We start from the raw sequence: 13478 nt of genomic DNA on the forward strand, positions 1-13478 counted from the left end.
TGTTAGCAGACAGGCACTGTGTGCCAAGTCTGATATTAGACTGTGTGGGGTTTAGCACAAACAGGGCTGGAACAGCCGATCAGAACCAAGATGACTAGCAAAAAAATAAGCCTGTGCTGGCACTGGGACAAGAATACGAGTTCCTCATAGCAAGGTCATGACACCATTTTTCTAAATACCCGTTCAAAATTATCTGAAGTACAAAGACAAGAACTCCAGACCTAAAGATGATCACTTTTATAACAGTTTTATTCAAGTCTGTGTGCTCTAGTGTTGAGACAAGGCCTAGATCAGCATTACACTGTAATACAATAATTTTAGCCATTGAACCAAGCCTGCTTGGCATCCTTGGTTTACAATTTACAGTACATCCAAAAAAAAGCTAAGAGAAAAAAAATCTCAGAACGCCAACAACTTTCATTAGCTCTTTGCTTTGCTTAAATATTGTTCTATAACATAAAATAATTTAATACAAAAAAAGAACTGTAATCCAAATACACATAATACATTGACACAGAACAGAGGAAAGATACAGTAGATTATGCACAAGAGTATTCAGTTGATGTGTTACCTACAGTGAAACAAACTGGACATTAATATAATTTAACTATTTAAGCCCAAGAGGGTCAGAGGCAACAAGGCCGGGTCACAAATAAAGCTTTTTAAAAAATAATGCAATCTTATTTTCCCCTAAGCTTACTGCTGTACAGAGGTTAAAGGAAGGCTCCAACAAATCACTTCATTTGACAATATTTCATCACACAAACAAGAAAAACTCGGTGGCTTCCATTAGTTTACTCAACTCTGGGGTACGTTACCACTTGCTAACGCAACTGCTTCATTGCAGGTTCTTCAGGCAAAACACACCCTCAGGTGCTACTTCCATAGCAACAGACTTTTGAACACCATGAACAGAAGAGAAGACATACAGGAGGTCTCCACAAATGGACTGAAATACTTAGTGTCGTAAGATGAATCCCAGTCCTGCAGAGTTTGGAGTTTCTTACGAAGTACCTAACACGCTCCACAAAGGAATTTCAACACAAGCAGGAACTATCCCATACCTCAAATGAATGGACATGTGGGCATGATCTTACACTGGGAGTAATCTACTCACCTGGTTCTTCAGATTTACAACATTGTACCTAGGAAGTCAGGTCACTGATTTTTGCAGCTGGATTTAAACAGAAGCAGGAGCAGATCCATAATTAATAAGGCAAAAGAAAGACATAGCTTATAAAAAGAGGGAGGAAATACATTCTCTGGCTTAGAAATTCTTGGACTTTCAAAGCCACAGAAGAGACATTGTTAAAAGCACAGGTAGTTTCCCTGATTTTTCTACCACTGTTGCCCTCCCCACTCCATATAAGCCTCTCAACTTAAGTCACGCAAATTATCTCTGAAATCCCCAGCTTGTTCTGCATTTATAGCAAAGAAATCATACACACCAGCACAAAATGCTGGGCCAACAGCTGACAAACAAGAACCCAAGAACCTAACAATGGTGGTGGATGTTGATCACTATCGAACTTGTCAGGTCTGTCCACCAGCTTGGAAGGATGCGTTTTTGAAATGGAAAAACAAAACTGAGAAGAGGCCTCAGGTTTAACACCAGCATTTGTACATACAACCTCCACACACCACTTATTGCCCCTTTGCAGCTAGCAATCTGCTAGTGCAAAAGTCATTGCTCTTTCCCTCCTGTGTCAGAACATTCTCTCAAAGCTTCCCTTGTTTATGGTAAGAATTAGCAGTCAAACAGGCATGGCAAATGCAGGCGTAGAAAGGCCACACAAGTCAGAGCAATCAAACCCAGAAAGTTGTGAAGGAACTTCCTCTGACTAAGTATAGAGGCTGGTCCTTCACCATTAATCTCTACAGACACCCCGGTTCAGATTAGAATAGCTTTGCTGACTTGGGGTCTTGTGTATTTGGACCCAGATACATTCCATTGATTCCAGTGATGGTTAATTATGAGATGAATAGCTTCCTTGAACTGAAGCCTCTTGCCCTTCTAGTTAAAAGACAGTGCCCCAAATACAAATTTTTACTACTAGATGTTCTTAGCTTTACATGGTTTCTTATTAAAGCTGACAACTATGAGGGGCACTGATTTTAAGCAGACCTAGGTATACTCTCCACTTGGAATTCAGCTGTCTCTCAGACAGACTTATGCTGCACAAAAATGGCTTTTACTCCCTGTAAAGAGCACTCGCCAAACTCAACTGCTCAACCGGCAAACACTGGTATGCTTTCTATTTTTTTATTTTTTTGCTGCTGAGTTGTTCTTTACAGCCTAGGATTTCTGGATGTTACGGTTGCCAAGATAACCTTGAAAACAGAGCAATGGCAGAACTGATGCAGTAACATCTGCTTTAGATGCAGAGTGAAAAATCAGCTCAGAGGTATTAGCTGCCCTATTCAGATACGAGTACTAACCATGTTGACATTTTAAGAGCTGCTCACTAAAGCATGCAAGACAGAAATACAAGCCTACTATGAACATCTGGGCAATCAGTCAAGAGAACTCATTTTGTGACACAAACTGTGCCTGGGAAGAAACATCCCAATACCTTACCCCCAAGTTGAGAAGCGGCCACATCTATGAAATTCCAGAAGAACCCAAGGAAAAAGCTCAGTTCTCCTCCAACTGCAGTTAAACTCAAGAAGATCAGTGTGCAACTGAGCTAAGCCAAACAGTAATCAGGGACCCCATTTGTTTTGAAACTCAATGACAAGAAACCAATTACAAGGGTTCCCAAAGAACTTGTTTATATACTGAAATCTCATGTTAGCAGCATTCTTATCAATGAAGCCTGAAAAAGCACTGGTATGTCTTTCTGCTCCATTATAACCTCTGCTACTAAGAGAGGGAAAAGCATTAGGACATGGCTAGAGCAATGTTTCTTCTTTCTCCGACCCGTGTCTCTCCCCTCTCCTGCTTCAAGGCAAGAAGGTTAGTTTTACCCAACCTCAGCATCTGTTCTCAAGAAAATGCTACATCGGAACAATCAAGGTAGGACAAAGAGACAGTGCTAATCACTCCTAAATAGCATAAATAAATACTTTATCCTGGTCTTATGCTGGGGCTTCAGCTAACTACTTTTAAAAACAATGTGGGCTCTCACTAGCTGGAAGCTAAACTCCAAGCATGGACAAGATCCTAGAAAAGTACTTCTGAGTAATGAAGGAACATTTTTCCCCAGCATTATTATTTTTCAAGTAACTTATTCTAAGCAAATACAACTTTGGCATTCCTCCTGCAGATCTGGTTGGTCTAAGCCTCCATTTGCTAGCTGGGCTAGCATCTGACTGACCCATAAGCTACAGACCCAACAGGTGCCCACTTCAAGCTTATAAATCCACTATATTACACACTAAAAATGTGTCATGGTTTCTTAGTATTAGCTATATTGGACTGTCTGCACATTATTAGCATTCAGACATGAGAACTGTATTAAAATCAAATATATTAGGAAAACAACAGCGAATACAGGGAAACAAGACTGCATACAGGTTCACTTAAAGAATACGAGAGTATAAAAAGATCTGTTTCAAAAAACATACTTTCACCTTTAACAGCAGCAGTGACCAATATGAAACTACCACCTTTCCGCACTGCAGACGTTCAGCTCTTCCATGGGTTGAAAACCACCAGGAAACATGCCCTCTGCCTTGTCATTTACTGTTTATTTTGGAGACCTACATAGTAAAAGCAAGCATAACCTTAACTTATCAAACTGAACTGCTGGTTTTATTTTTCCATCAGGAATCTGAGCGTCAGAGAGCCAAATACAAATGTTTTCCTCTGTCCTCTCATCATTCCAGCCTCAACTGCCTACCTAGAACAATTCCTGCCAAAAAAAAAACCAAAAAAAACCAACACCCTTATCCTTTCTTCACACTCCATCTCTACAAATGAGGTAGCTCAGGGTAAAATAAAGCCAACCAGAAACAAAGTCACTACACAATCCTCAAATTCTTCTTTAGGACCCAACTTACCTATGATGCCCAGAGATTACCAAGCACCTAGTATCCTCTATCCTGACTGTTTTACTACAAAAGAATAATAATTTTACCCATATATTGGCTATTTTCTGTCAACTTCCACCTTCACTTCCCCCAGCTGAGTTTTATGCTTCTACCTTGAAAATGTTTCAGGTCAAAGAACACCTAAAACAAGTGTTGCTTTCTGTCTTGGGCCCCATAATATTACAGTATCAAGAATTAATAACTGATTAAGACGGGATAGGGACAGCCACTGAAATAATGTATTTAGAATTCTAACCAAGAGATAAGGAGAGCTAATTATAGCGCACTTGTTTCCACAGGGGTATACACAAGTCAGCAAATGGGAGGACACAAAATGTTTGCAGTGCTGGTGTTTGGCCTGACGTATGATAACACTACAGTACTGAAAGCTACATCATTCCAAGAGTTCCCTCCAAAAAAACAACCTAAGGCCCTAGCAAGGATGCATGTGAAACAGAAGGCACCTAGGAATGCAGATGCACCTAAAATACACATAGGTGATTCGCAGGCTTAAAAAAGACCAGCCCAAAAAGCCACACTCAGTAGGAAAATGATGTTCCTGGTCATTTGGAACCAACAGAAAAAGTTTTGTTGTTTTTTTTAATTCATGTGCAGAAAGAGATGAAACATGTTTCTTGTATACAACACTGATGAAGTGCTGAAGATTTTCTAGTGAAAAAAAAAAGATACTTGTTAGGAAGGAACAAGAAGTCGTCTGGTAGCTACATGAGATCCACCACCCAGTCACCAGTGGGAAATTACCTTATAATCAAGCACATGCTTCTTAGCTTGGGAATGAATGTTTTTAAAATACAAAAATAAAGCTGATGTAGGCGATTTCAGAAGCTGTATTCATCTATGACCAATGGCAAAGCTGCTTAAAAAAGCTGAGCAAGAGAAAAAACAAAAGCAAATGCACATTAACACTGCAGCATGTGACATTCTACTAGTGTGTTCATAAGAGGGAGCAGCAAAATAAGCTATAAATGCATTTCAGTATTGTTTTGTGAAACTGTGAAAGCAGAGCTAAGGAAACAAACACAAGTTCTTCTTAAGACTCTTTTGTTTGCTAACCACAATAAAAAAGGAAAATCTAAACCACAATACTGGATACAAAAATAGAAAAATGATAAACATCTGATTAAAAATACCTTCTCTCCAGCTAGATACAAGACCACTGGCTGTGCCAACCACCTTATTCTAATCTTACCATAGTAAACATAACAGAAAAACACAGGAAGACATTATTTCTTAAAGATATCTTAATTATATAATGAACCAAAGGTTTAGGAAACCTTAACGTTATCCTCTATGACAGCATGAGTGTGTTTTGGTTCTGTTTGAACATACACGCTGTACTTATTGCTGGTTTGCAACTGTATTTTAACACATGCCTCTCCCTTCACAGTTAGTATCCCGTTTTACCCAAATTATAGCCTTAAGCGAGTTATAAATACTGAAGCAAAGCAACTATCCTGTAGCAACAAGGATCAGATATCTTCATTTCCAAATACAGGTTTCCTTATTTCATGCTGAAAAAACTGAAGCTGAAAGGAGGACCTATATCACTGCAAGATATAACTTCCTATTTGCCAAGGAGTTGAAGAGTTCTTAAGAGTAGTTCCAAAATGAATGGAAAAGCTTAGAAAGCAATAAGCATCATTTTCCAAGAGGAAAGGTTTCAAAAAAACCCAAAGAAAAAAACCCAACATTGATACTAGCTTAAAATTACTTACAAAAGTAACAAGCTAACACTGAATTTGGGGATATTGTATTAAGTTTGGTTCTATACAGCTAATGGGTCTCCAGTTCCCATATTCATCCCACAGAGATGAATTAAGTTTCAAATAAAAGTTAGGTAAAAGATAGAAAGGTGGCTCATGTTAGGAGGTTTCCTGTCATTTTCTCCTTAATAAAACACTCCAGATGGTAAAGACCTTTCTCTACTCAATCATTACTGCCTCACCTTCAACAGAATGAGAGGTATCCAGTTTCATGACAATCGAAGTAACATCTCTACGCAGTATTGTCCATAAAGTCTTAAGATAACAGCATGCTATGAAGAGGAAGGCAACTACTCCCGTTCCTAGAGGTACAGAAAAATACTTCATCATAAAAGCATACCAAACCAGAACAGGTCTTTCCACATCAATAATGAAAAATTCACTTTGAAAATACTCATTTTGTTAGAAAACCATTACAAAAAGAATATTTTCATTGAGGTTCCCTGCCCCATACTGAATATCAACCCACTGCAATAATAATCTGAAGGAAAAAAGATACCTATAAAAAGTTACATTTGCACCTCTGAAAAGGATCAAAGGAGATGAGACCTCCTTGATGGCAAAACAGAGCATTGTGCAGTCCATAGGAAGCAACAATATTACAAAAAATCCATAACTATTACCGCCTTAGTTTTGACACAAAAGCTTTCTTCTCTCTACATGTCCCACATTCAATTTCTGTGAAACCAGTAGAAATTTAGTAAAAAACTGTATTTTTTTGCATTGTCGCTACATCTGTGCTTTCCCCTCAATTTTACAAGAAAAACAGAACACAGGGATAGCGTATTTTGAAGGGTTGGCAAAAATATTCTAAATTCCTAAATCAGTTACATAAATTAGTGACATATATTGCCAGCCAACTATTTTAAAGAAAATACATATGTATTTCCAAACTTAATTTTTTTCACAGCAACAATCTTACTACTCTTAGCATCAGTTACAAAATGTCATTTCCTCTTTGTGAGCCCTGTAATTACTTTAACATATTTTATTCCATTCTTTTCTCATTGTTTTAAACTGCTCAGTGGTTTCATGATCTTGCGTTCTCTTTTTCTGGTTCTTAGCCAAAAAGTGCAACTTATTCAGGTATTTAAGGAAAAAATACATTTATTTTTATAGCAAGATTTTCACCATCTTTCTCAAGAACACTGCTAGAAAGGTATGTCAATAATGAAACTTTTGTCTCACTGAGAAACGGGAATACTAATAACCAGTAAAAAAGAGATCTGAGCTTCCTGACTGGCTCGTTTCTTCTCAGTACCTAGTGGACTATAGTGAAGCACTCTTTTGGGGATTTGGGGAACCTCGGCACCCACAGCTGGGATGGAAAAATAAACAGATTAAGGCAGGAGAGAAATCAAGCCAGGATGTCATGCCAAGATGGATATAGGGAAAGGTTCTGCCTGGCTTTAACATGCACACGGCCTCAGCTTTCAGGATGCATACAGTAAATACCTGACAACTCTTTGCCTTGAGAGCCCTCTGCCTGTCAGAGAATATCCCACCACTTGCTAAAGACTACAGCTTTGTTTTACAACAGACACCTCGTGCCTGATACCTCAGGCTAGTCCAGGGACCGATCACAGGTGGAAGACTCATTTATGGGTCGATGCTCGAAGAGACTACCTTGTTTTATTTCACATGCTAGATTCAATTAAGATAATTGCATCCAAGGAACATTTGGAAAGCATTATGGTCCTACCCAATCTTTCTGGCAGCTCTGTAATATGGAATATCTAAACTGGAAACCCTAATCTGGATCCTTAAATTCTATGTCACCTTGTCCACTCAGTTCCTTTGCTGTCCGTTTGGTGTTAGGGAAGATGCTCTTTGGAACAAAATACTTCTAACAGGTTAGCTACACACCACCTTCACCAAGTGATTATCTAGAAGTGAGAGAGAAGGAAAGGATTTTGTTTCTTCTTTAACTTTCCTACACAAAAGAGCTATTCCGGATGATGTCTTTGGAGAGCAGATGCTGCTTCCTATGACTTTTGTAGTGACACTTTTTGCACAGAAAGCATAACTCTTCAGAACAGCTGATCCAGTTTTGTTTCAGACTTTCTAGAAGGATAAGGGAGACCATGAGAACTCAGTAGTTTTAATCTCTTGCTTTAAGTCCCTCTGACCCAACTTCTGACCAGGCTTCTTTCCTTGAGTTTGTTTCTATAGCACAATGGAAATTAATCATCTGTTTATGGGGTTCCCCGCCCTCATGTTTTAAGAAACCCAAAATGCTAAAGGCCAACGTTTAACACAAGTGCCAGAAACGTAAGTTTTCTTTTTAAAGTTTCTTAGCCCCACACCAGAGTACCTTGCCTACACAGTCAGCAGTCCATCCAGCTTCAGCTGCCATTGTAACATTATCTAGGCTAACTCTGGATCATTCAATCGAATAGGCAAAGAGTAATTCTGCCATTAAATAAGTTTCATGGAATGAGATGAGCAAAGAAATGTGACTTTTCTCTGTGGTAAGATACTGTATTTGCTTGATAAAAGGGTGCACTTGACCAATGGCAACATGCTGGGTTTAGCCCTCAGAATTAAAAAAACAACTAAAGACAGTATTTCCCCACACATGCTGGTTTTTAACATAAGGTTGCAAACATCTGAACAATCATGTTGTCTGTGCTGCTGCAAGAAAGCCTTCAGCTACACTGCCTGCGCTACAGGGCTAGACTTCCCTAACTGGGTGAGTGCAGCACTGGCAGCACCATGAAGTCAGTCATTTGCACCCAAATGGTTAGCAGATTAGCAGAATGAGCAGAGATCTGTACAAAAAACTAAACAGATATGCTGTACCCTGCAATAAAGCAGACTACCCTAATAATCTCACGTAAAGGCCACATCCCTAATGTATAATGCTGAAACTGGGCAAGAGTGAAGCTCTCATTAAAGCTGTAAGATAGACTTGTTGGGCACAGACACACTTGCAGTCTCTAAAGAAAACTGTGATCATAGGCACACCTTAGTTGTGTGACTTCCTCCTGCAAGAGAGGGGTCTGTTCCTTGTCCAGAGTTAGGAGTTTTTACAGATTTAAACAAAAATGTTTTACATGTCTATAATGCCTTCCACGCAAAGATGTCAAAGGACTTTATACAAATTACATAGGTCCCATCCCCCCCCGTGAGGTAGGTATTAACCCTATTATTTACAGATGGGGAAATTCAGGCACGGAGAGGTTACATTATTTGCCCAAGGTCACACAGTGAGTCAGCGACTAAATAAGACAGAATCCAGATGTTCTGATTCCTATTTGCACAATCCAACTACTAACAACACAAGTCTCAATTTCAAAAGAGCCTTCAACAAATATCAGTGTGCACAAGAGCAGTCTTGGGTTTCAAGGGCCACTCCTTAAAAAGAGTAAGAAAGAAGAAGAGGAAGAAAAAAAGAACAAGGGGACATAATTTACTTCTGCAAGCCAACACAGCTTTAAAGAAAGAGTTCCTGCCAATTCCCTTCCCAAAGCTGAGGCAGCTTGACTATGAGCCTGCAATATAGGGGGGAAAAAAAAGGAGGCTGATGGAACTAAAGCTCAAAACAAAAAAGCAAGCTAGAGTGAGTGGTCATACTATTCCCCTTCATCATTTTGACAGCAAAGGGTCATGGAAAAATAGGGCTGAGAGGGACCTCAAGAGATCAAAGTCCACCCACCCCACCTTGAAGCCAGGATCAACTTATCTACTCATTCCCAACAGCCTAGACTGTTCTCAAAGACCTCCATCAATGGAGATGCCATGCCCTTCCTCAGCAATCTGTTCCACCTTGCACTAGCACATGAGCAAAACGGGGCAAGCAAGTGTAAGATAGTTATTTCTGCTCCTTCAGTGGGGACACCACGATTTCCAGGCCTTTCTAATGATACATTTTAGAGAAGGTAGTCTCCAGATAACAACTTGTTTCTGTCCTGGAATCTTTGGGAAAATAAACACTGGTGTCTGCTGTAGTATAGTACTTGAGTTTTGAAAATACTGATTAATACCAGGATAGATACCAGTATACTTACTGCAAGTGCCAAATCCTATAAGGTCAGTAACAAAGACTTTGATATGATAATTTTAGCTTACTGCAGATACAAACTGCAGTAAGAGGACAGGGAAGACTACAGAAAAACCCCACAGCAAAGGTCAGCAGCTTCGAGTTGCTAAGTTACATCCAACTGCAGACAACAATCAGGCAGTCGAACAACATCTTCAGCAGAGGCAGCACCATATGATCTCTGTAGCATCCCTCCATCTCATCTGTCTTCAAAGTGCATTCTCAGTGCAAAAAGTAGGAGTGAATTTAGAGAGGCTTACTGTCCCCAGTGGATTTCATACTAAGACCAGAATTCTTGCTTGAGTTCATATGCTGCAGCTTTGTGTGTGTTAAGTTCACTTCTGCATAGCGGAATGGTGCTGTCCTGGCTCTGCCCCTCAGCATCTATGTCCAACAGTGTCCGCTCCTCTACAGGAAGACCCACCTGGAAAGGAAGCAGTGCAGGAAGTCCGGGTCTCTCTTCCACAGTGCTGCTGCTACTCGCAAAACAAGAGTCCAGATTGCTCGGAGTGTCAGTACTTGAACTGTTGGCAGAAGATTCACCCTTGGCATTGCTGGGTGACACAAACCACCAGGGATCAAGCCGCTGTCGGCTGGCTGCGGGACGAGGCCGAGGCAGGAACTCCAACGTCTTGGGTCTTTCCAGTGTGGGGTCCTGCTGTGCATTCCATCGTCTCGGGGTTGGAGGAAAAACAAGGTTGGGGTCTGGCAGGCGAGGGACCTCATTTGGATCTCTACTTGGACTAGGTGTTTTTAATACACCTATCCAAAACGGAGAAGGTGAAAGAAGAGGGAAACATGTTAGATGTCACTGCTAAAAGGTTCCAACAGATCTTATTGTATGTACACTGTGAAAATATTCTGAAAGCAGAAAGCCTCCATTCAGAATCTACAACCTCCACATCTTCAAGATTGAAGCGAATAACTGGTTTCTTTATTCCTACATCATTCTCAACACATTGTGGAACACCCGTTTCATTTGCCTAGCATAGGCAAAGTATTTTGTTCGTTCCTGATTTGTTTTCTTCATCCTCAGACTGGAGAGCATGGATTTGGCCTCCTATCAGAGGTGAGGACTCTCCAAATCCTTTGGAGGGTACATTACCATTAATGGCTTGAATGGATCAGGGAGACACTTGCACAGCAGGATGTGTGACACCTGTTTGCAGTGAGCTGGACAAATTCCCTGGAAGAGTCATTTAACAAAATCTACTGTGGACACTTCCTGGTTTTGTTTGGTTGTTTTTAAAACACAAGATATACTTTCATTAGTATTTTAGTAAGTGTTCTCAGCTGCATTAACCCACATTTTACTGCAGACTGCCTTTCAACAGACAACCTCATATTTTGTTCTACCATTGGGAAAAGTCTAATTAAATCAGGCTTTAATTTCATATTCTAGTCCTCCTTTTCCCTAAATTACTAGGGCAGAAAAACAGGAAAGCATTTATTAACTTATCAAGTCACAGCCACTCCTAAAGACTGCAACAAGCAGAACACTACCTACCTAGGAAAATCCCTCTTGCTTGCAAAGCAGTAAGAGCAACAGTGGCTCAGCCCCACACTACTTTAAGAGACTCAGTCTTCACTGCCGTAAGGATTAGAATTTGCTTTGAAATAGTAACACCAATACAAACAAGTGTATAAAGGCAACAGATGGAATTCTGAGGAACTTCTGAAAATGAACAGCAGTTGTACCTTGATATCATCTTTGTCTAAGAAACAACATACTCTACCTCACAGCATTGTGAAGCAGAGTTCCTTGGTGTAGAGATAATGGAACAGATTGTTACTGCATTACTCCATTCATTATTTGTGTAAAGACAGCATCCACAAGCCCTTCTTGTGGACTGGCCATCACCACAGATGCTGTATAAGCAACACGTTTACTTCCTAACTTGTAATTATACTGTTTGGGCCCTTCTTCTGAAGAGGAAAAGGAAGATGGCTGAAAACCTACCTGCTCCCAGTGCTCCAGTTAAACAGCTACTGGAAGGGCATCCACTGGTTGGGCACCCATTGACAACTAGTCCAGTCCCTTTGATGGCCCCATCAGAAGGTGTGCGCCTGTGCCCGCCTTGCTGGGTGTGGGAAGAGACCGTCACATGCGTGGGAGTCAGGGACTGGTTGGGGTCTTGTTTGAACCTCTCAATCTGGACATTGACTAATGGGTTGTTAATGGCTGGCAAGGGAGCCTTGACCGTCACAGGGCTGACAGGCATTTCATACACCACAATCTCATCACTGTCTGAGCGCAGCAGGGACCGGGTGGAATTACATTCGGAAATGGAAGACAGGGAAAGAAGGGTGAGGGATGTGGATGGCTCGCCTAGCAACAACATGGGCTCATCTTTTTTGAAGATTTTTCGGGAAGGTGGGCTAGTGCTCCTGCGCGGGCGTCCAGCTCGCTGGAAAATGCTATCACGCTTTTTCTTCTCCTCCTTGGGTGGCTCTGGCTCCTCTTCAATCAGCAGCTGACACTTCCCTGCTTCTAGCAGATCAAACCCCAGGCCTGCAGCAGCCAGCACCGCTCCACAGCCAAGCAAGGCAATCTCGCACCGTTTGTGGTGGGAGCCACTACGTTTGAGGCTGTTGGTGGGTGTCAGCTGTGGGGTGCTAGTAGCAGAGTTCACAGGGGTGGACTCATCATTGGCATCACTAGAAGGCCCATCCCAGTCTTCATTCTTCTGAAATGGGATGCAGAGGTATGACTGGTTGTGCCCAGGTGAAGGGTGCACTTTGCCCTCCCCATTAAGACATTCGCTGTCTTCATCATCTGAAAAGCAAACACAAGAAATACTTCGCATTGATATAAGATTCACAGGCAAAATTCCCCGTCTTACAAATACATATGAGAAACTTCTTTCCAGAAGATGCAACTATCCTTCTCATCACAAGCATCATTCACCAACTGCCAAACACAAACTACTCTCTCCAAACAGGTAAGCAGAGACAAGTAGCTGGAAAACGCTATCATAGTGGAAGTTACTGGCATGCTGATCTGTTCAGGATCAATTATGGAACAGCATACGAGAAGAAATCTACATTTCAGTTATTTCTAAAGTTTATATGTTTGGGAGTCAGGAGTGAACAGGTAGGAAAATGATAAGGATCTCTCCCAGCAAGTAAAGGTGTAACCATACTGCTCACCTAAATATTAACAGGAAAGGAGTTGAAAGGTAACATGGAGTTAAGAGGGAATTAAGAGAAGCTTGTTAGCTTGACAGATAAGAAATGCAAGAACAGAGATGAACAAACAGAAAATCCAGAAGGAGAAAGTTATTTCACACAGAATAAAGAAAAGCTAGATGCCACCAAAATGAAAATACTGCTGTAAGATATCAGGTAAAGGTCAGGAAATGGAAAGTTCATTCAAATGTGAACGGAAGTGGAGATGAGAATGACAAGTCCAGGGAAATCCTTTACCCATCTCCGCTAAGCTGGTGAATCCTGGAAAAGCAGGTGCAGTTCTCTGGATTTTCCCTAGGTTTGGTGCACTGGATGACCACTGTTTGTATCCTTCTACCAGAGCTTTTAGACTGAAATAACAGAAAGACAGGATAAAATGTATAATGCTGACAATAACCTTTCATTCCTTCCTTCCATATTCTCTACTGCTC

General features: G+C 40.8%; 1 protein-coding gene across 12 annotated transcripts in view; it reads right to left on the bottom strand.

The window, feature by feature from the left end:
• The window catches only part of MAP3K9 (mitogen-activated protein kinase kinase kinase 9), an 80456-nt gene that overhangs the window by 21917 nt on the left and 45061 nt on the right, over nucleotides 1–13478 (bottom strand). For 2 of the 12 annotated variants that reach the window (XM_066997772.1, XM_066997771.1), the window contains exons 9-12: nucleotides 13285–13397; nucleotides 11819–12634; nucleotides 10283–10620; nucleotides 5999–6118 (exon numbers count right to left, since the gene is read on the bottom strand). In XM_066997772.1, coding sequence (XP_066853873.1) covers nucleotides 6107–6118; nucleotides 10283–10620; nucleotides 11819–12634; nucleotides 13285–13397 — 1279 coding nt within the window. In that variant the 3' untranslated portion in view covers nucleotides 5999–6106. Of the gene's footprint in view, nucleotides 1–231; nucleotides 10621–11818; nucleotides 12635–13284; nucleotides 13398–13478 lie in introns of those variants that run through there. The other 10 variants (XM_066997769.1, XM_066997768.1, XM_066997770.1 and 7 more) reach the window with 9 other exon arrangements.

The sequence above is a fragment of the Anser cygnoides genome, chromosome 5, assembly GCF_040182565.1.
Source record: "Anser cygnoides isolate HZ-2024a breed goose chromosome 5, Taihu_goose_T2T_genome, whole genome shotgun sequence".
NCBI classification, from domain to species: domain Eukaryota; kingdom Metazoa; phylum Chordata; class Aves; order Anseriformes; family Anatidae; genus Anser; species Anser cygnoides.